This window comes from Pan troglodytes, chromosome 2, assembly GCF_028858775.2.
Source record: "Pan troglodytes isolate AG18354 chromosome 2, NHGRI_mPanTro3-v2.0_pri, whole genome shotgun sequence".
Classification (NCBI taxonomy): Eukaryota; Metazoa; Chordata; class Mammalia; order Primates; family Hominidae; genus Pan; species Pan troglodytes.
Window position 1 is genome coordinate 13,468,816 of NC_086015.1, and position 20,218 is coordinate 13,489,033.

The 20,218-nt window shown below is 39.3% G+C and overlaps 1 protein-coding gene across 50 annotated transcripts in view; it reads left to right on the forward strand.

Annotated features, from left to right (window-relative positions):
- Positions 1–20,218, forward strand: part of SETD5 (SET domain containing 5) — an 80,708-nt gene that overhangs the window by 33,022 nt on the left and 27,468 nt on the right. For 4 of the 50 annotated variants that reach the window (XR_010155074.1, XM_024355281.3, XM_024355286.3 and 1 more), the window contains 15 exons: positions 2,940–3,132; positions 3,415–3,520; positions 3,847–4,055; positions 4,394–4,452; positions 5,289–5,467; positions 6,411–6,449; positions 10,025–10,267; positions 11,154–11,302; positions 11,691–11,808; positions 12,885–12,994; positions 14,629–14,881; positions 15,238–15,321; positions 16,642–16,899; positions 17,278–17,598; positions 17,980–18,222. Coding sequence is in view for 49 of the 50 variants with exons in the window: in XM_024355281.3 (XP_024211049.2) it covers positions 3,041–3,132; positions 3,415–3,520; positions 3,847–4,055; positions 4,394–4,452; positions 5,289–5,467; positions 6,411–6,449; positions 10,025–10,267; positions 11,154–11,302; positions 11,691–11,808; positions 12,885–12,994; positions 14,629–14,881; positions 15,238–15,321; positions 16,642–16,899; positions 17,278–17,598; positions 17,980–18,222 (2,463 nt within the window). In the remaining variant the exon portion in view is untranslated. Of the gene's footprint in view, positions 1–2,939; positions 3,133–3,414; positions 3,521–3,614; positions 3,752–3,846; positions 4,056–4,159; positions 4,201–4,393; positions 4,453–5,288; positions 5,468–6,410; positions 6,450–10,024; positions 10,268–11,153; positions 11,303–11,690; positions 11,809–12,884; positions 12,995–14,628; positions 14,882–15,237; positions 15,322–16,641; positions 16,900–17,277; positions 17,599–17,979; positions 18,223–20,218 lie in introns of all 50 variants that reach the window. The other 46 variants (XM_063805331.1, XM_063805342.1, XM_063805334.1 and 43 more) reach the window with 20 other exon arrangements.

Below are 20,218 nucleotides of genomic sequence, written 5' to 3' on the forward strand. Positions count from 1 at the left end.
TTTTTGTTTGTTTGTTTTGTTTGCATGCAAAAGGTATTTAGTTATGTCAGTAACTGAAACTTACTTAACCATTTTACAACTCTTTCCCCAAATAAAGTACTTAAAACTCTCCCTGCATTAGTAGGTAGCCAGTTTGTATTGTGTTTATAGGTTTTTATAAAGTCAGCTACTAACCTGGTACTATGTAGATTGTCTAACTGTATAGATAGATAGCATTAACATTTGTGAGAAATTTCAACAAAGAGGTTAAACCAATACGTTTGGAATTGCTGGATAAAAGACCCAGAGCAGTTAATCTTACAATTGGTGTTTTCCCCGAAGTATAGACATGACTGCCCGTAAATACTGCTGGGGAGTCTAGGACTAATTCCAGAAATAAAAATACTTCTGGTCTACAAATGTGACTGCGCTGTCTCTGTTAACACCAACATATCCTAGGATTTCCTGAAACATTTTCATTCATGATCTCCAGACAGATTTATGATACTGTGGTCATAACTAGCTACATAGTTATGCATTTCTGCAAAGGGAAAGAATGTCAGTAACTAGCTACATACCATTCTGTTAAATTATTAATGATATTTATTAATGTTTCATCATGCCTATTTCGCTGTTCTGGGCACTTTAAGATTAAACCTGGTATTAAAATAGTGCAGCATACTCAACTAGATGTAGACTTCACTTCATAGGATCTTAAATCTGATGGCAACTATATGCAATATGCATTTATTTTTGTGTGTGTTTGTAGGAAAATTTGTAGATGTAACAAGCAAAACAAAGATTTTTCTGAATTTCCAACTCTACCATAACAGAATTTCAGGCATTTTCCAAGAAATGGCATGATAGCAGCTGGGTTGCATGTTGTACTTAGAACACTGTTGATGGAGTATATCTGTTGTGAGCCTGGTTTCTGTGTATGTGTCCAATTCAGTGATAGGAGAAGAAAGCCTGTAATTACATTTGCATAAAGTGGTTGGCTGCTAAAGAGATGTAATTCCATTATTCCAAACTTTTAATTCATATTTTAAAATATAAAAACTAGTATATATATCAAGGAATATTTTAGGAAATCTTGTAGTTACCTGTCAGTGTCTAACTGTGTATTCAATCAGTAACCAATATGGAAATTGCAGAGTTTCTTCATCAGAAGATATGAGTTTAAATTTTAGATTTGGCATGCACAGCAATATATTAAACGCTGTGCTTAACTAGAAGGTATTGTGCAGTGTGATGGCCTTTTAACCTCCACAATATACATTTTATTTTTATTCCCTAGACTTGCACATGAAGTGCATATGTTCATATTTACCCGTTTGGAGATGGGTAAGATACAACCAGCATAGCTCCATCTCCATGGCCATCTTTGATTTCATGCAACTTTCCTTTTTCCTGTCCCCCTCCCACCAAAAAAAATCCATTCCTAATAAACAGCTATCATGTTTCACTCCATGTGTTCAGTGGTACAAAACCTATATAAAATATGTACAGCTCTTTGGAATACTTGTTTATCTAGTAATGTACCTAGTAAATTAATAATGTTGTATAAATTTATTACTTTCTTTTAACTGTCCATCATAGAAACTAAATTATACCTTCATTTTATTAATGCTTGTCTGCCTTTGGTTTCATTTAGGAAACCCCACCTGTTTCCTAATACTCAGAGATGATTGCCTCTCAGTGAGCCATGTTCAGATCATCTTTTTCTCAAGAATACTGACCTGCATTCTTGATGTACCCCTCCCCCGTTCCCATCTTGCAGACACTTTTAAGTAATAAAATGCATGCACCTCACTAACAGAGAATACTTTCCTCTGTCTAAAGTTCTTCTTCACTTAGAAATTTCCTTTGCTGTTATTAATAAGATCCTTTCTCACAGTTTTGGAGCATATAACTGGGTGAGTTGGATACATATCTCAGAATTTTCTTTGATCCCTCACTTCTCAATTGACATTGCACCACATTGAACTGCACACTTATTCCTGCTGTACTATATATTGTATATCTTTAAGCAGGAAAAAATGACTTGTTATTTCAAGCGAACAATATGCGTTATTTGACTCCCTGAAAGACCCATTAATCTCTAAGTTAGAGTTATACCAATCATCGGAGTTTCTAATTTGTGAATCTGTGTTCTAATTAATATAAATTACAAATTACTATTCTATTCTGCAAAGCCATACAAACTTTATATTTTTGAATTATCCTTCAGTATTCCCTAAAACCTAACCAGGTAACAATCAGAGTTGAAGTTCTTTCTTCCCATAAACCTGATTTTTATCCTTTGCCATCAAAGCCTTTTTATTGTAAAGGCTTATATTAATTTTCTAAGTTTGAATACATGTATAATTCTACAATAATACATTGCGCTTGAATAGTTTATTTTCTACTCACAAAGGGTACAAAAAGATACTAAACCAAGCTTCTCACTAAGCCTGGTTAATAAAGGTCTCAAATAATTTTCTTTAAAGGACTGAATGTCATTCTCATTTCTGTAGTGGAAAGAGCATAGACTTTGGAGTCAGACAGACTTTGTTTCAAATCTTAGCTGTGTCAGTGTGTAACCTTGGGGAAGTCATGTAATCTCACCACCACATCTTCCCACTCTGTAAAAATGGAGTATATACCATGTTTAGTGGTTGCTGAAATTAAATGAATTAATATATATTTAAAGCACCTAACAAATATTGGGCAGTTCACAATGGTAGCCATTACTGTTGTTATTATTTGTCAGTAGACTAACATAACTTTACAGTTTAGTTTTTATTTTAAGTTCTATGGTATTATCATGCAGCTGATAAATAATTTTGTCCTTAATATGCTTGCATGTCATTGGTGGATGAGAAATTATTACTCTAATATTTGAAAGGTGTTGGGGGTTCGTCAAGATGAGAGGTATGATAAATATAAGATGCCATTGTTTTTACCTGTACTTTCTTCAGGGTATCCTGTCTTGGTAGTGAATGGAAGAGGGCCTGGTCCCTGGGGCAGTGCAGAAGGCACTTTCATCATCTCACTCACTGCAAATGTCATGTGAGGTTTCATGGAAGTATTAAGAGATCCAATTAAGAAGAATAGTTCTGAGTCTAAACCAGCCCAGAGTGGCTTCTCTAGGGGAAACTCCCCGCTCAGCTGGTACGTTTGTGTTTGTCATTAGGGACACCTTGTATCTCAGGTGCCTGCCTTCAGACATCTGCCTGTACTGGCTTCATGTTACACACAAATCCACATTTAATAACACTCCTACTGTTATTTATAGGCTTAGTTATGTTAATAAGATTGTTTCACCGAGTTCTTTCTCTTATCCTAGTGGCTAGTGGTTGTGGAAAGAGGAGGGGTTAGAATGGGAAATGAAGTGTTAGTTTAAGGGAAGATTAGGTGTTATGCTATCATGCATTGCTTTTCGCCTTTGTGCAGCCCTGAATCTGTGGAGGCTAGTCCAGCAGTTAATGAGAAGAGCGTGTATTCCACTCATAATTATGGGACCACTCAGAGGCATGGGTGTCGAGGACTGCCTTATGCTGTGAGTATGCATTTGTTTCTCTCCAGAACAGTGATCTTCCTGGAGTGTAATCCATTCTTATACATTGTGACTTTCTTGAAATGTTTATATGCAGCATGACGAAGTTGCCCCTTTTGCACTTCCCTGACTCCAGCGGACGTCTAGCCCTGCATCATTGTTCTTGTTTTTATGTCCCAGTTGACCTTGGCATTTTGTTTTATCACTTTCCTGGTTGAAGCCAAAAAACAAAGGGTACTACTTTCTTCTTTCTTTCCATATGTACCATACTTTAGGGGAGAGAGGGGCCAGTGTTTGGACACTGTTGATTTAAAAAATCTTATTTTCAGGATCATAATTACGGAGCCCCTCCTCCTCCGACACCTCCTGCTTCTCCCCCTGTCCAGACGATCATCCCTCGTTCTGACCTGAATGGCCTGCCGTCGCCTGTAGAGGAACGCTGTGGAGACAGCCCGAACTCTGAAGGAGAAACTGTACCTACCTGGTGTCCTTGTGGTCTTTCTCAGGATGGCTTCCTTCTCAACTGTGACAAGTGCAGGTAAGATCCTGTTCCATCTAAATTTACGTCTGGGTTGCTGGGATTAGGGTTTCTTACAAGTAGGGAAAAGCTCAAAGTATTCTTTCTTGTGTTTGTTAATGTAGATGATTCCTTAGTGCTCCTTGGCTCGAATTCTCTGCACTAGGTGAGAATTGCTGACAACAAGGAATGAGAGATTGATGTTAAAGCTATTGAATTTGATATGAAATTTAATGTCCTGGAAACATTTGGTAGGTGGGAGGGAGGGGGTAGCATATGCAGAGACACTTCGCCCATGTGTGCTATGATGTGATGCATGCTGTTGGAAGGACTACTTTAAGTTTATTTTCCCTCTTTAGGGGAATGAGCAGGGGGAAGGTTATTAGACTTCATCGGCGGAAGCAGGACAACATATCAGGTGAGCGGAAGATGGGTTAGGTCCACAATTTGACATAAAAATATTCTGTGATCTGAATGTTCATTTTAAGAACCCCTCTTGGCCAGGCGCAGTGGCTTACGCCTGTAATCTCACCACTTAGGGAGGCCAAAGCGGGCAGATCACCTGAGGTCGGGAGTTTGAGACCAGCCTGACCAACATGGAGAAACCCCATCTCTACTGAAAATCCAAAATAGCCAGGTGTGGTGGCGCATGCCTGTAATCCCAGCTACTTGGGAGGCTGAGGCAGGAGAATCGCTTGAACCCGGGAGGTGGAAGTTGCCATGAGCTGAGATTGCGCCATTGCACTCCAGCCTGGGCAACAAGAGCAAAACTCCCTCTCAAAAAAAAAAAAAGAACCCCTCTTACAAGTTCCCATGGTCCCCCAGCCAGCTCTTTTCACAGAAAGAGATAGAAGTCCTCTCAAGACCACTGTATAGTTCTCTCATTGTAAACGAAATGTGTTGAGAACATTTTAGTCCTGTAGCAAAGTATTCCTTGTGAACACAAAAAATATGGATTCCTGTTTTGAAAATTAGCCAGTCTCAAATTGTTATAGATTGAGTCAGCGAAGCTTAGGGACTGAATACAAGGGGAGAAATAAATACCATGAGGAACAGGGTTTATATGCTTAATGCCAATGACATAGAATCTTGTTTTCTTAAGGAAGATGAGTATTTAACGTTGCTTTACAGATGATAAGAGTTAATAGTGGAAGTAATGGCTTACTGCATGTGGGGCACACCTAAAAGAATAAGCTACTTTTAATGTACTTTTGAGGCTATTAGTACCTGAACTATGAAATCATCATTTTTCAGGTGGGGATAGCAGTGCAACAGAAAGCTGGGATGAGGAGCTTTCTCCTTCCACTGTGTTGTATACAGCAACACAGCACACACCTACAAGCATCACCTTAACTGTTAGAAGAACCAAACCCAAGAAGCGGAAAAAGAGTCCAGAAAAGGGTCGTGCAGCACCAAAGACGAAGAAAATCAAGGTATGCAGGGTGAAAATATCTGAAATAGAAATTGTCTGAAATAGCTTAAATTTTGGAGCAAGAATGCACCAAAATTCTTTTAAGAAGTTTGATCCAGGTGTTTGAAGGGCCACTTTTGTTCTACTTGCAAAAATCAGCTAATCTGTGTTATGTACATGTAGACCAACCTCTCTTCTGCCACACCATATCATCACCACTGGCTCAAAGTTTCTTCTACTCCAGTCCCCATCCCAGGTATGAAATTCCAGCCCTACCTGGCACAAGCCCGTATGTGTTGCAGCCTCAAGTCTAGGCTTCCACTGTCCTTACAGTATCTCCCCACCTCTCAACCCCAAAGTACAGTCTGAAATTCTTGTCCTGGTTACATGCCTCATGTCTTTGGGTTGATTGTTTTTCCTTGTTTCAAAAAAAATAAAAATCAGGAAACATCTCTTGTATGGTCTAGGTTTCCTCAGTGTCATGGTCACTTTCGTGTATTCTCAGCTAAAATGTCTACGGGAGAAACTTCTTCTGGTTTGTGTTCTTTCTTCCCCATCACAGCAACTTTGTTGCTTCTAGGTGACTTGTTCATCCCTTGTTAAGGGGATTGGTCTTTGTTTCCTTCTTAGTTTCAAAACTGGTAAATCTGCAACTTTAAAGTTTTTTTTTATTTACTTTTTCTCTTAGTATCAGAGGTGCATATAGGATTTAAGAGATGCATGCTCTTCCCTGTTAATTACCTAGCTTCACAGTAGAAAGTATTAAAATTAGTCTCAGAGTTCATTGGCCTTGAGCTACCCCTATTCTTGGTAATAGTTTGGGGAATTCCATTGTATTTTTTACCTAGAGAAAGGGGGACAGAATAGAACACTAGTTTGTGCCTTAGTTTTAGTCTCAGATAGGTATAACTGTCATTCTTGGTACCAAGTTTTGTTTGTTCTACTTGTTTTCCTCCTTGGGATAGGCATTTCGAGAGGGATCCCGGAAGTCCTTGCGGATGAAGGTAAGGGGTAATCTTCGCTGATGCTGTGTTTTACTTCACTGTGATCTTGCATTTTGGTCAGCTTCTTTCCTGACATTGATGGTCTGGGAATCTTGGACTCTGCTTTTCATTAGTTTGTAGTTGTTGCCATTCAGTTTTCATAGAGCTTTTCTCCAAAGTAGATTTTCTTGGCCATTTTCTGAAATATTTTCCCTTTCTGTAATCAGCCTTCATTGATTGGTTTTTCATTCATTGCTTTCCTAGGGGGTAAGTGACATTTTTCCAAACAAAATGAGGCTAGTGTGTTCTGTCACTGTGATTGAACTCAACCTTAGGAGTGGAGTTTTTCTGGTAATGATACAGGATCTCTTGTGCATCTACCCTAGCACTGTGTGGGCTTTAATTGCAGGAAGCTTGTATTATTGATAAGAATTACTGTTTTCTCTTAGCATATCTGTTTGGTGGAAAAGACTTAGGTAATGCTAGCATGTTTCTTAAGATATCAAATAAAAGAGTTTATGAAGTATGATTTTGTAAAGAACTTGGAGAATAGAGCAAGTATGTGGAATGGTTTAAAAGAAGTGTAAGGTGCTGGTTGATTAAAAATAGCTTGCCAAAAGGAGATTTGATTATGCTGTCTGGTATCCTCCTTTACCTATGTGTGTGTGTGTGTGTGTGTGTGTGTGTGTGTGTGTATAAATACATATATATGAGGAAAACATGCCTCTCAAATTATTACTGAGGGCTTCAAAGCATTTAAATAGAATTAAATTCAAGTTTATGAGTATTCATATTCCTAAATGATACAAAAGCAGGATCTTTCCTATTGAGAGTTATAGGGCATAAATATTAAAATCTTTAGTAAGGCCAGGCGCAGTAGCTCACGCCTGTAATCCTAGCACTTTGGAAGACCAAGGCAAGTGGATCACCTGAGGTCAGGAATTCAAGACCAGCCTGGCCAACATGGTGAAACCCCATCTCTACTAAAAATACCAAAATTAGCCAGGCGTGGTGGCAGGCACCTGTAGTCCCAGCTACTTGGGAGCCTGAGGCAGGAGAATCGCTTGAACCCAGGAGGCAGTGGTTGTAGTGAGCCGAGATCACGCCACTGCACTCCAGCCTGGGCAACAGAGCAAGACTCCATCTCAAAAAAAAAAAAATTCAGTAAGGATAAGCTTTTTAGGATTGCTTTATGTGCAGCACCAGTGTGACTGGTGTTAGCAAAGATTACAGGTAGCACTTCACCTAAAGTTTGAAGGCCCCACTTAGTATCTATCTTTAAACAGACTTGCACATACCTGTGAAAGAGTTGGGAGAGGACTCAGAGCTACAGAGCATCAGAGGCCTGGGATGTGTCTTGGAAGACAAATCAATCATGTCTTTGCTGGATCCGTCTCTTGCAAGTGGCCAAGTTTGCTTTAGCTTCCCCTTTATTTTTGTCTCATTTGCTTAGAGAGGGGCCTTTTAAATAGACTTTGGAGGCAGATAATAGCCCTAATCCTGGCTACTAAATGCTTTTCTCTTATCAAGCAACTATCATAACTTATCTCCAGAAGCTCGAAACCTTTCGAAAGCTATAAACTGGCTCTACCAGAAAACTGCACATAAACCCCATATTTTGCTTACAGTTTTGGGAGGTTGACAGCCTCACAGGTGTGTTAAAATTTAGGGAAAAAAAATTACTAGTCATTTTGATTCTTTTAATTCTAAATTGAGTTATAAATTTTATGCTCAGAATTACTAGTTTAAAACTCCTCCAGTGATCCAGGTGGGAGCCATAAGAATTAGAAAAAATTATCATTTGGATTTTTAATCCCAGTGTCAAGAGCAGCTTCCCTACTGAAGACTTAATTGTAAATCAGGGTTTCTCAGTCTTGACACTGTTGACAGTTTGGACCAGATAATTCTTTGTTGTGGAAGGGACTGTTCTGTGCTTTCAAGATGTGAACAGGATCCCTGGTGTCTACCCACTAGATGCCGGTAACACTCATACACTCAGTTGAGATTATCAAAAATGTCTTCAGATATTACCAAATGTCACCTGGGTGCAAAATTTCCCTCAATTGAGAACCACTACTGTAAACCCAACTGAGGTAGAGTCTCTAATGCCTTGAAGGATGGGACAGCAGGGTAAACACACAGTGAGATTAGCGAACAATAGCTAATACTGTGACAGAGGCTTCCAGAATACAGTACACTTATCAAGTGTAAGTTTAACAATTGCCACTTAAAGCTGGGAATATTGTTTGGACACTGCCAGTCCCCCTAGTCTGTAAGCTCCATTAAGCCTAAGGTTTTGCACTATTCTTTTGCACAGCTGCTACTGATGTCAAGCAGGTGATACTCTGATTGTCAGTATGTTGGCCTTAGGTGTTTCTTTAGATCCCTTTGTTTATTGTTCAGTCTTTTGGACTCTAGTAAGAAATGTGGAGACAATAGTGTTGATTTTTTTTCTATACTCCTGTTCCTTGCAGAAAGGATAGTAGACAATAATCAGTCAGCAACAGTGATGCAAAAGTGGTAAAAGAAAGTGTTATGATAAGCATCAGTGTTTTCTGTGCCATTCATAGAAAGTATATTTAATTTTGTTGTACCTGTTTGCAAGTTTAATGTGGACATGGATTTTCAAGTAGCTTTGGTACTACAGTGTCTTTTCCTTCTAATCATCACTAGCATGACATCATCACTGTCAGTGTTTGTTTTGTTTTCTGATGGCACTTAAGTCTTGAACACCGGGGAGGAGAACATGTATTGGGCTTACGCTTTGTCTCTGTAGCTCAGGCACTGTCTGCCTAGGAAGCTGTTCCTGAGTTGTAGTAATCTTTTCTCAATACTGTCACCATAGAAGGCAATGGTTTTCCTAGAGGAGTATAGCAAAGTACCTCCTAGACATTTTCTATATTCTCCCTACCTACTCCTCTCCCCTCACTTCACCTCTTCAGATTATTTAGAATGTGGTAATTTAAATTGTTGAAAATAGAGTGTTAGAAAGATATACTCAAATAATAACTTTTTATATGGGTAGTAAGATTGGGATTGGATTAATGAGATTGATTGATTAAGATCACATCTAGGTTTAGAATGAACATGTATTATGAAAATAATAAGTGATACAAAAACATGCATTCTCCTGGAGAATAGTCAAAAAACCAGTTTGGGCTAACACTTAACACAGATATTCAGTGAGTATGAAAAATTTAAGCAGTGATAAATTTGAGGTCTCTACTGTTCATTTGTATGAAGATTTTCTTATGAACTTGATGTCAGTCTTTTGATAAGAAAATTGATTTTTATGACTTTAAAATGGTCATAAAATCACAGTGATGGGATGAAACTATGATCCAGATTAATTTCTTACTTTATAAATGGAGAAACTGAGCTTCCCCATTTAAAGAAGTTATTCAAGGTCTCACCTCTCATTGGTAACAAAAGCATGATAGAAACCAGATCCTCTGACTCCCAGTCCATTACTCTTTTATGCCACATCAATTGCCAAGTGATAAATTTTCTCTGGAACCCCAGCTTGTCCCACCCCCATTCCCAACCCTCTATTTATGCATGGACTTTACTAACCTCCCTGAATTTGTTTTCTACAGAATTCTCCCTCTGAAGCACAGAATTTAGATGAGAATACAACTGAGGGCTGGGAAAATCGGATAAGACTATGGACTGACCAGTATGAAGAAGCTTTCACTAATCAGTACAGTGCAGATGTACAGAACGCGCTTGAACAACACCTACATTCTAGCAAGGAATTTGTGGGCAAACCTACTATTTTAGACACTATTAATAAGACTGAATTGGCCTGTAATAACACAGTTATTGGTTCCCAAATGCAGGTAAGCACCAAAGGGTTGAGGACTCTCTAAGTAGCTGAAATTTTAAGAACCCAGGAAGAGGGTAATGGATTGGAATTACTGTTCCTTCCAAATGTACAAGGCCATGGAATAACAGATTAGCCAGGTGTTGATCACATGTAACCAAAAGTAGGTTATATTAACTGGAAACTATCTGGGTACATATTTTTAAACTACCTTTATTAATAAAAAAATAGATGAATTGAGGCTGTGTGCAGTGGCTCACTCCTATAATACAACACTTTGGCAAGAAGCCAAGGTGGAAGGATTGCTTGAGGCCAGCAGTTCAAGACCAGCCTGTACAACATAGTGAGACCCTCTCTTTACAAAAAAAAAAAAAATTAAAAGCCGTTGTGATGATACACACCTGTAAGTCCCAGCTACTGGGGAGGCTGAGGTGGAAGGATCACTTGAATGAATTTGAGGTTATAGTAAGCTATGATTGCACCACTGTACTCCAGCCTGAATGACAGAGTGAGACCCTGGCTCTATTTAAAAAACAGAGAGAGAGATGACTTAGTATGGGAAATTCTATATACCCTAGGTAGGAATTATGTAATATTTATAGAAAGTTAAGCATGTTCTTTCTCATCTTTATTTTAGAGATAGAGTCACTGAAGTCTTAATCATGTATTTTTTTTTTAAATATTTTCTTGCCATTTCTGGGGAGGCAATTTCACTAGATGTAGCATGTCTCTTAGAAAAATTGAGCTTTCATCGCATTTTAAAATTTCTCATCATTGATCTAAATAACATGTACAGATAAAACCTGAAAATATTAGCATGTTTTCCTTAATTATGAAATAATTTGAGTGTCTACTAAAGTGTTCTTGCTGTTGTTTAATGTTACTGCTCTGGTTTTATTCAGTTACAGCTGGGAAGAGTCACTCGTGTTCAAAAGCACCGGAAGATCCTGAGGGCTGCAAGAGATTTGGCTTTGGACACTCTTATAATAGAGTATCGTGGGAAAGTCATGTTACGACAGCAATTTGAGGTCAATGGGCATTTCTTCAAAAAGTAAGAACGTCATTCATTGAGCAGTGAGGGCTAAGGTGGACCTGGTTGACCAGTGTTGTTGTAAAAATCATTCTGTTTGATAAGACGCTCTTGGGAGAAAAAAATCACAACTCAGATAAGCTCACACCTGTCTGCTATTTGTAGAGAAGTACAAGTAAATCTTCAAATTGTTCAATGTATAAAATGGTGACACCTCCTTTCCAAGCCAAGCATTCCTTGCTTTGTGCTTGTTCTTTAATCAAAAGCAGACAAACATGTGATGTTTTCCCAAGTTTAGGCGTTGCAAAAGACTGCTGCTGCTTCTCTCAGCATATGCTTCATATTTGGAGTCATGGGGTGGCCTTCTTATTTGTGTTGAGAATTACAGGAATTTTAATTGTATCCCTAGACCATACCCCTTTGTGCTCTTCTACTCAAAATTCAATGGTGTAGAGATGTGTGTGGATGCCCGTACTTTCGGTAATGATGCTCGGTTCATCAGAAGATCATGTACACCAAATGCAGAGGTAAGATATCTGTAGCAACTTCCCTTTGACTGGAACCATCAAATGACAAGCTTACTGAAGAGCAGTGTGAAAACTTCACTCAGATAAAGGTCTGTAGATAATAGTCGTGATATTTCATCGTGGGAGGTGAAAAACAAAAGTAATGGTGCTTTTATACTGACAAAATGGGAGCAAGGAAAGAATTTTCTTTAGAGAAGGCAGAAATAGAAAAGAGCAAGTTGGCATTTGCTAAGGAGAAAAAGCTAGACTGGATAAGAAAATCAAGTGTAGTTATATTAAAGAGATTGCCATACGGTGGAAGTAGATGTCGTTAGGTCTAACTAAGCTATTTGGTTGCAGTTTTTTTAGATTTTAGTGAGTAATGTTTTATGAGAGGATCTAGACATTTCTAGAATTCATTACTCAGAGCAACCACATCAAATAAAGCAAGAAAATCCACAGAGCTTTACTTACTGGCTAAGGAATTTTAATTCTCTGGTGGAGCTGGAAACAGCTATAAGATGTGAAAGCGGCTGGGCGCAGTGGCTCATGCCTGTAATCCCAGCACTTCGGAAGGCTGAGGTGGGCAGACAACAAGGTCAGGAGTTCGAGACCAGCCTGGCCAACATGGTGAAACCCCGTCTCTACTAAAAAAAAAATAGAAAACTTAGCCAGGCATTGTGGCGTGTGCCTATATTCCCAGCTACTCAGGAGGCTGAGACAGGAGAATTGCTTGAACCCGGGAGGCAGAGGTTGCCGTGAGCCGAGATCACGCCACTCCACTCCAGCCTGAGCGACAGAGCAAGGCTCTATCTCAAAAAAAAAAAAAAAAAAAAAGATGTGAAAGTAGAGATTTTACCCTGATTTCTAACATCTCAAGGTTTCTCCACATATTTAAGAAAGTATTATAAATTTTCAAGCCAGTACAGTATAATAGTTTCAGATGAAATGAAGGGGTTAAATAACAGATTACCATAACTCCTTAAATAAATAACAGATTACCATAACTCCAAATGGAGAGAAAGTATGGTTTTTTTCTCTCTTACGGAAAGTTCATGGTCTTTATGAAAAATCCAACCAGAAGCCTTTTCACACAGGTGCGACACATGATTGCAGACGGGATGATTCACCTGTGCATCTATGCTGTGTCTGCCATCACCAAGGATGCTGAGGTCACCATAGCATTTGATTACGAGTATAGTAACTGGTAAGACCTCAGAAACCTTTCCTAACAGGAATATCCTTGTCTTACATATTAAGCTATTCACTCTATTTAAAGTCTGCTCTTGTTTCTTGCCTTTTCCTTTGTTTACTTAATCTTTTCATGACTAATGAATTTTCTGCCTAGAAATTGTAAAGGAAAAGACAGACAAGATTTTTTTTAGAGATATGGATACCTTGTATGATACTGCTCACAAGTTTCCTGACAGAAGTGTTTTCGCTTATGCCTTTTTAGCAAGAATAGCAAAATGGATATATATGTATGTATGAGACACTCCTGCAAATTACAATAGCATCCTGTTGTTATGCACAGAGTACTTATGTCAGGGACCATATAGAATGAGAATTTAGGCCAGGCGCAGTGGCTCACAGGCCTGTAATCTCAACACTTTGGAAGGCTGAGGCGGGCGGATCACGAGGTCAGGAGATCGAGACCATCCTGGCCAATGATGAAACCCTGTCTCTACTAAAAATACAAAAATTAGCTGGGCGTGGCGGCACACGCCTGTAGTCCCAGCCACTTGAGAGGCTGAGGCAGGAGAATCACTCGAACCTGAGAGGCAGAGGCTGCAGTAAGCCAAGATCACGCCACTGCACTCCAGCCTGGCAACAGAGGGAGACTCTGTCTTAAAAAAAAAGAGAGAGAATTTAATATGTTACCTCTACTTTTAATTTGTCAATTATACCCTTATAAAGCTAGGGGTGAGATTTAAAGATCCACCCTGTCCACAGAAACCATGTTATCTAGCTGTATATGACAGTGCAGAAAACCATAAAGGGCAATTCATAGATGAATATGTGGGATTTTTTAAAGTATATGCTTTTTGTTCTTTGGTCATTTGGGGCAAAATAGAGGTTATGTGGTAAAGTGATGTTTGGCCCAGGTATAAGGAAAAAAGATGTTCTGCTTAATTCATCAAGGAAAATAAAAAGAAAGGGTTTTAAGAAGGTTTTAAAAGGTTTTAAGAAGTAGGGAATTAGTAGGTAAAAGTGAGGACATGGTAATCGTGGGCACAAGATGAGTATGGCTACATCAGACTTTGTCATTGATAAACTGCCTACTAAATAGCCAATAAACCACTGGGGGGATTGAATTTAGGGAGGGCTTTCTTTTTTTTTTCCCACTGACTATGGAGTAGAATTGGGGTTACACAAAGAAAGACAGAATATTGAAAGTGTTACGTCAGGCACGGTGACTGATGCCTGTAATCCCAGCACTTTGGGAGGCTAAGGCTGGAGGATCACTTGAGCCCAGGAGTTCAAAACCAGCCTAGACAACATGGCAAAACCCCGTCTCTGCCGAAAATAAAAAAATTAGCTGGGCGTGTAGTCCCAGCTACTCAGGAGGCTGAGGTAGGAGGATCACTTGAGCCCAGGAAGCAGAGATTACCGAGAGCTGTGATGCACCACTGCACTCCAGCCTAGATGACAGAGCGAGATTCCGTCTCCAATAAAAAGAAAAACAAAAGTATTTATAGGACTCTCTAATGTCTCTGTTTAACTTATTCAGAGACAGTATCAGAGGAAGTTACTGTACTGACATTTTAAGAGAGTGAATGGATAATGTAACTGAATTTCAAGGGTACTGAGACAGGCATTTTGGTTGTTTCTTTGGAGCAGTAATTATAAAGTGGACTGTGCCTGTCACAAGGGAAACCGGAATTGTCCTATACAAAAAAGGAATCCTAATGCTGCAGAACTGCCACTCCTACCACCTCCTCCAAGCCTACCCACCATTGGAGCAGAGACTAGACGTAGAAAAGCACGACGGAAAGAGCTAGAGATGGAGCAGCAGAATGAGGCTTCAGAGGAGAATAATGACCAGCAATCACAAGAAGTTCCAGAAAAAGTAACTGTATCCAGTGATCATGAGGTAATCGCCCCTGGTCAAATGATGATGCTATGGCATCAATCCTCCAAAGGAAGAGGAACCCGGGTTGCCGCATGGTTTAAGTAGGGGAGCTATAGTAACACTTAGTGCCCTTTATATCAGTGTGGGTTTATTGTGTTCATACATTTCTTTCTGTTTTACAAAGTCAAAAACATCCTTTGCTGGTTTTGCACCAGAGAATAGGGGTTAGTTATCATCTGTGTTTACCATGTGGCCTCACATGAGTTAACAGTTTAAAGCACTAGAGATTGTTATAGAGAGTTTTAAGCTACCAGAATAAAACAGACTGATTTTTTCTCAGAGCTTGAGTACAGCTGAATATTGCCTCTATCTTAAAGGAAGTAGACAATCCAGAAGAAAAACCAGAAGAAGAGAAAGAAGAGGTTATAGATGACCAGGAGAACCTAGCTCATAGCAGGAGGGTGAGTACTGTCTGACATTACTTTGCTCCTTCTCATTCCTGCTACCTCCATCATGTGAACCTCTTCTGTTCTCTTGACTTTGTATCATCTCATTGATTTGACCTGAAGGTTATAATTTGGGCTTTTTCCATAATAAAGATTTTATTATAATTTTTTTATTTATTTTTCTCTATACACACAGTAGTTTTGTAGTGATTATTATCTAGTGATGGTTTGAAGAGGTTTTGTTTTTGTTTTTTTGTTTTTTTGTTTTTTACTAACAATCTGGTTTCCGCTGGGTGCGGTGGCTCACGCCTGTAATCCCAGCACTTTGGGAGTCCGAGGTGGGCGGATCACGAGGTCAGGAGATCGAGACCATCCTGGCTAACATGGTGAAACCTCGTCTCTACTAAAAATACAAAAAATTAGCCGGGCGCGGTGGCGGGTGCCTGTAGTCCCAGCTACTCGGGAGGCTGAGGCAGGAGAATGGCGTGAACCTGGGAGGCGGAGCTTGCAGTGAGTGGAGATAGCGCCACTGCACTCCGGCCTGGGCAAAAGAGTGAGACTCCATCTCAAAAAAAAAAAAAAAAAAAAAATCTGGTTTCCGAAAAACTGGCTGGTCAGAATCAAAATGTATTATAGTTGGTTTGCTCTGAATTAGGAATTTTCTAGGTTTGTGTGAGTTCTGAAGTTTTTTTAAACCCTTTTAGTCATATGAACTAAAATTTTCTACTTTTATGCCGAAACCAATCCTGTGTGTTTATGACCCTGATTTGATGACTTTTTTTTTTTTTTTTCTTTTTGAGACCGACTCTTGCTCTGTCACCAGGCTGGAGTGCAGTGGCGCAATCTCAACTCACCACAATCTCTGCCTCCCGGGTTCAAGCAATTCCCCTTCCTTAGCCTCCCAAGTAGCTGGGATTACAAGCATGTGCCACCATGCCTGGGTAATTTTTTGTATTTTAGTAGAGACGGAGTTTCACCATGTTGGCCAAGACGGTCTCAATCTCCCGACCTCATGATCTTCCCACCTCAGCCTCCCAAAGTACTGGGATTACAGGCGTGAGCCACTGCACCCATCCTATTTTTCTTTCATATTAAAGTTTCAAAATAACTGACCCTTTTTGAAAAGTTTATGTTTGACCTTGCCTTTATTTACAACTATTCCCCACATTTAAAATGAAATATTTTATTTTTAATCTTCTGTTTTCCAAGTTATATGTGTCATCTTACTGGTAGTTAAATGAATTTCTGTAAATTTCCATTAAAAATACTTTTATAAAGGCTATCCACTCGTCCTCATTTGAAGCTTCCTTCTACACCAATACTATTTCTTTCTAGACCAGGGAAGATAGAAAGGTAGAAGCCATCATGCATGCTTTTGAAAACTTAGAGAAAAGAAAGAAGCGGCGGGATCAGCCCTTGGAACAGAGCAACTCTGATGTAGAGATTACTACAACCACCTCAGAGACTCCTGTTGGTGAAGAGACAAAAACTGAAGCCGCTGAATCTGAAGTTAGCAACTCTGTTTCAAATGTTACCATCCCAAGCACCCCACAGAGTGTTGGTGTGAATACCCGGAGGTCTTCCCAGGCAGGGGTAAGAGTTGAAAAGACTTCAGCACTTAGACATCCTCACCTTTGCTAATGTCAATACCTAACTTTTGGAATTTTTAAATTCAGTGTTTTCAGCTTTGCTCCATATCACAATAAATAAGGCCATTAACTGTTTAACTGGAACCATTTCATTGGCCTATTTTATAAATGCTTATTAGAAATAACGCAAACATTTGTCGCTAGCCTCTTTAGCTCATTTAAGTGTATACATTTTTGTATTTAAAAATTAGATTTTAAATTAGTGTTTCTAATCCTTATCTTTTTCATCAGTAGACATTCTGAATGCTTAAAGTGAATAGGAAATTAGACTGTTTGCTGATAAAACATTTCTGGTAAGCATCTGACCCTACTATTGCTACAGGATATTGCTGCAGAAAAACCAGTCCCCAAGCCACCTCCAGCAAAGCCTTCTAGGCCCCGGCCGAAGAGTCGAATTTCTCGGTACAGGACCAGTTCAGCCCAAAGACTAAAGCGTCAGAAGCAGGCCAATGCACAGCAGGCAGAATTGTCACAAGCTGCCTTGGAAGAGGGAGGAAGTAACAGTTTAGTAACTCCTACTGAAGCTGGAAGTCTAGACAGTTCAGGAGAAAACAGGCCATTAACAGGGTCTGACCCAACTGTGGTGTCAATTACTGGATCCCATGTCAACCGTGCTGCATCTAAATACCCCAAAACCAAAAAGGTAAGTCACAAATGCATCTTTTATAAGTCCAGTCTGGCAAGGGCTGTCTTAGTGAAATGAGAGGACCTATAATCCCCAGAAGAAACTAATCTCAATATTACTAGATTGAAAGTTCTAAAATGCTTTGACACAAAAGGCTGGAGTCATCCTGCTACCTGTTTCCTTATTTTTAGTCAGCTTAAATCACTAATAGCTGAAATTATTCCTCTCTTAGTGGGCGTGGAGAGGGTGAAGGAAGATATCCTTGTGTTCTGGTTGCTCAATTCATTCTTACTGCAGCTGCTGCATCTCCTCCTGTCCTAGTTTCTAGATGACGTTTGTCTTTATGAACTACACTGCTACCTCTTGATTTATAAACTAATGATCTCTTTTTTACCTTAGTATCTAGTTACAGAATGGTTGAATGACAAAGCAGAGAAGCAAGAGTGCCCTGTTGAGTGCCCTTTACGTATCACAACGGATCCAACTGTACTGGCAACGACCCTAAACATGTTACCAGGTCTTATCCATTCCCCGTTAATTTGCACCACCCCCAAACACTACATTCGCTTTGGCTCACCCTTTATCCCTGAGAGACGTCGAAGGCCCCTTCTGCCTGATGGCACATTCAGCTCCTGTAAGAAGGTATGTCTGTGTTTTTGTGTGTGTGTTGTGTTTATGTGTGTGTGCTTTATTTTTTTAAGCCTAAGATTCCTATCATCATGACATAAATAAAATGTTCTCTAGATAGCCACTCTGCCCATGTGAGTTTATAATGAGTTAGTTGTTCAGCCATAAATACTGATTCATCAAGAGTCTGTGAGACTGTGGTGGAATGAATGTACTGCATTTTTAGTGCTCAGATTTGTGACTGGTCACTGATGTCTCTTCTGAGAACCCTTGAGGTTCCTGAGTGAGAGCACACAGCAGTGGATGACTGAGTAGAGACGGATATGTTTTGTGTGTGCTCTTGTGATATGGGTTAACATGTCCATTTATGATTATTGTGTGAGATTAGGCCCTGGGTCCTCTAGAACACTGTTGCATAAATGAAAAAAATTAAATTGTTTTGAATCAATTCAACCGTTATTATCCACTATCATCACTTGAAGGAAATTAGAGGAAAAATCCTATTGTAATTGGCATAATTCCTGTTCCTTGATCAAATGACAAGTCGGACTGTTTATTCCAAGAGAATACAGAATCTACCCTAAAAGACTCTCTTTCCCTCTCTGTTTCTGCCTCTTTCTCCTCTTTCCAGTTACTTACTGTTTTTGGATCTAGTGGCAGTAGCGTTTGGTGGTGTTTTTGGAATGCTCTTTCTTAATTCCCAGAAGCCCTGCATATTTTCCAAAGGTGTCTCTTAGGAATAGATCACTCCCTCAGATCTATGATGTCGTTTTCCATGTTTCTAGAAGTATAGGACACCCTTTCATTTGGTCTTCCTTTGAGGTAGAGTCTGTTCCCTGGAACACCCTTTTCTCTTATCCTCAGATCTGGATTCAGGCTGCCTTCCTCAGTGTCTGCCATTGCCCTCCTCCACTGGCATCACGTACATGAGGATGCTGCATGTAGATTATTTGATGTGATGAAGTCTCCAACTCCAGGCAGGTCTTCCCTGACTCCTCCAAACTTAAAAGTTTTCTCTTTCCCCAAAGAACAGAAATTATTTCTCCGGGGGAGGGGGGCATGAAAGATGAGCCAAAGTGGTGTGGGATATGGAGGGGAGGAGGGCAATAGGAATCTGCAAAAAGGAAGGACACTACTGCTGAATGAGCAGCACATTGCAGAAAGTCTTTTCCTAATTGCACATCTTACCTAAACATTGGAATCACTCATTGGTTTGTCCGGGGAAACCCTCGTAGAATTCCTAAAGAGAAATTTGACCATTTCTAAGGATGTTAACTGTTGAAGCATCTTATCAAGCCAGGTCGTACAATCTCCTATTTTGGTCCTTTAAGGAGTGTAGGCAATTATTTATTACAGATAAGTAATGAAGTCTGAGCTGCAAATAATATGAACTAGGCTCTTGAATTGAAATTCCTTCTTGATAATTCTAATGCTGGGTTGCAGTCTTTCTGTTTCCATCTTTTCCAACTAGCAGAGACTTAACGAAAACCAAAAACGTGTCTAGGACTGTAACTTCAGATCTGGTAGAAAATGCATTTCTTTAAGCTTTTTTAACTTGGTTCTGCTTTTATACTTGTATCTATAGCACATCCTTAAATTTCTACGGGCAACACATAGAAATTCCATTTAACACAAGTCCCTGTTATATTCTCCAAGTGTATCTGACTATCCTTAATCTCATTTATACAGGCTCTACTCAAGCACTTTTATCTATGTGTCATGGTTAGTCTTTAGGAAGAGTTTAGGCTGCATACACAGGATTATCATAACAAGACTATTTAAATAGGATCTTTAAAAACTGTTTAAGTTTAAGTCATTGCTTTATTATGTGCTGTTCACATATCAAGATTCTATTTTTTAAAATACAGCTTTTTATGAGGCAAAATAAAATGAAATGGAATGTTTTAGCTAGAATAGAATTTGGCTTTATAGCAGTGAAGAAGAGTTCTTCTTCTAATATTGGTCTTCTTCTAATATCTCCTTCTAATATTGGTTAGAAAGGACTTGCCTA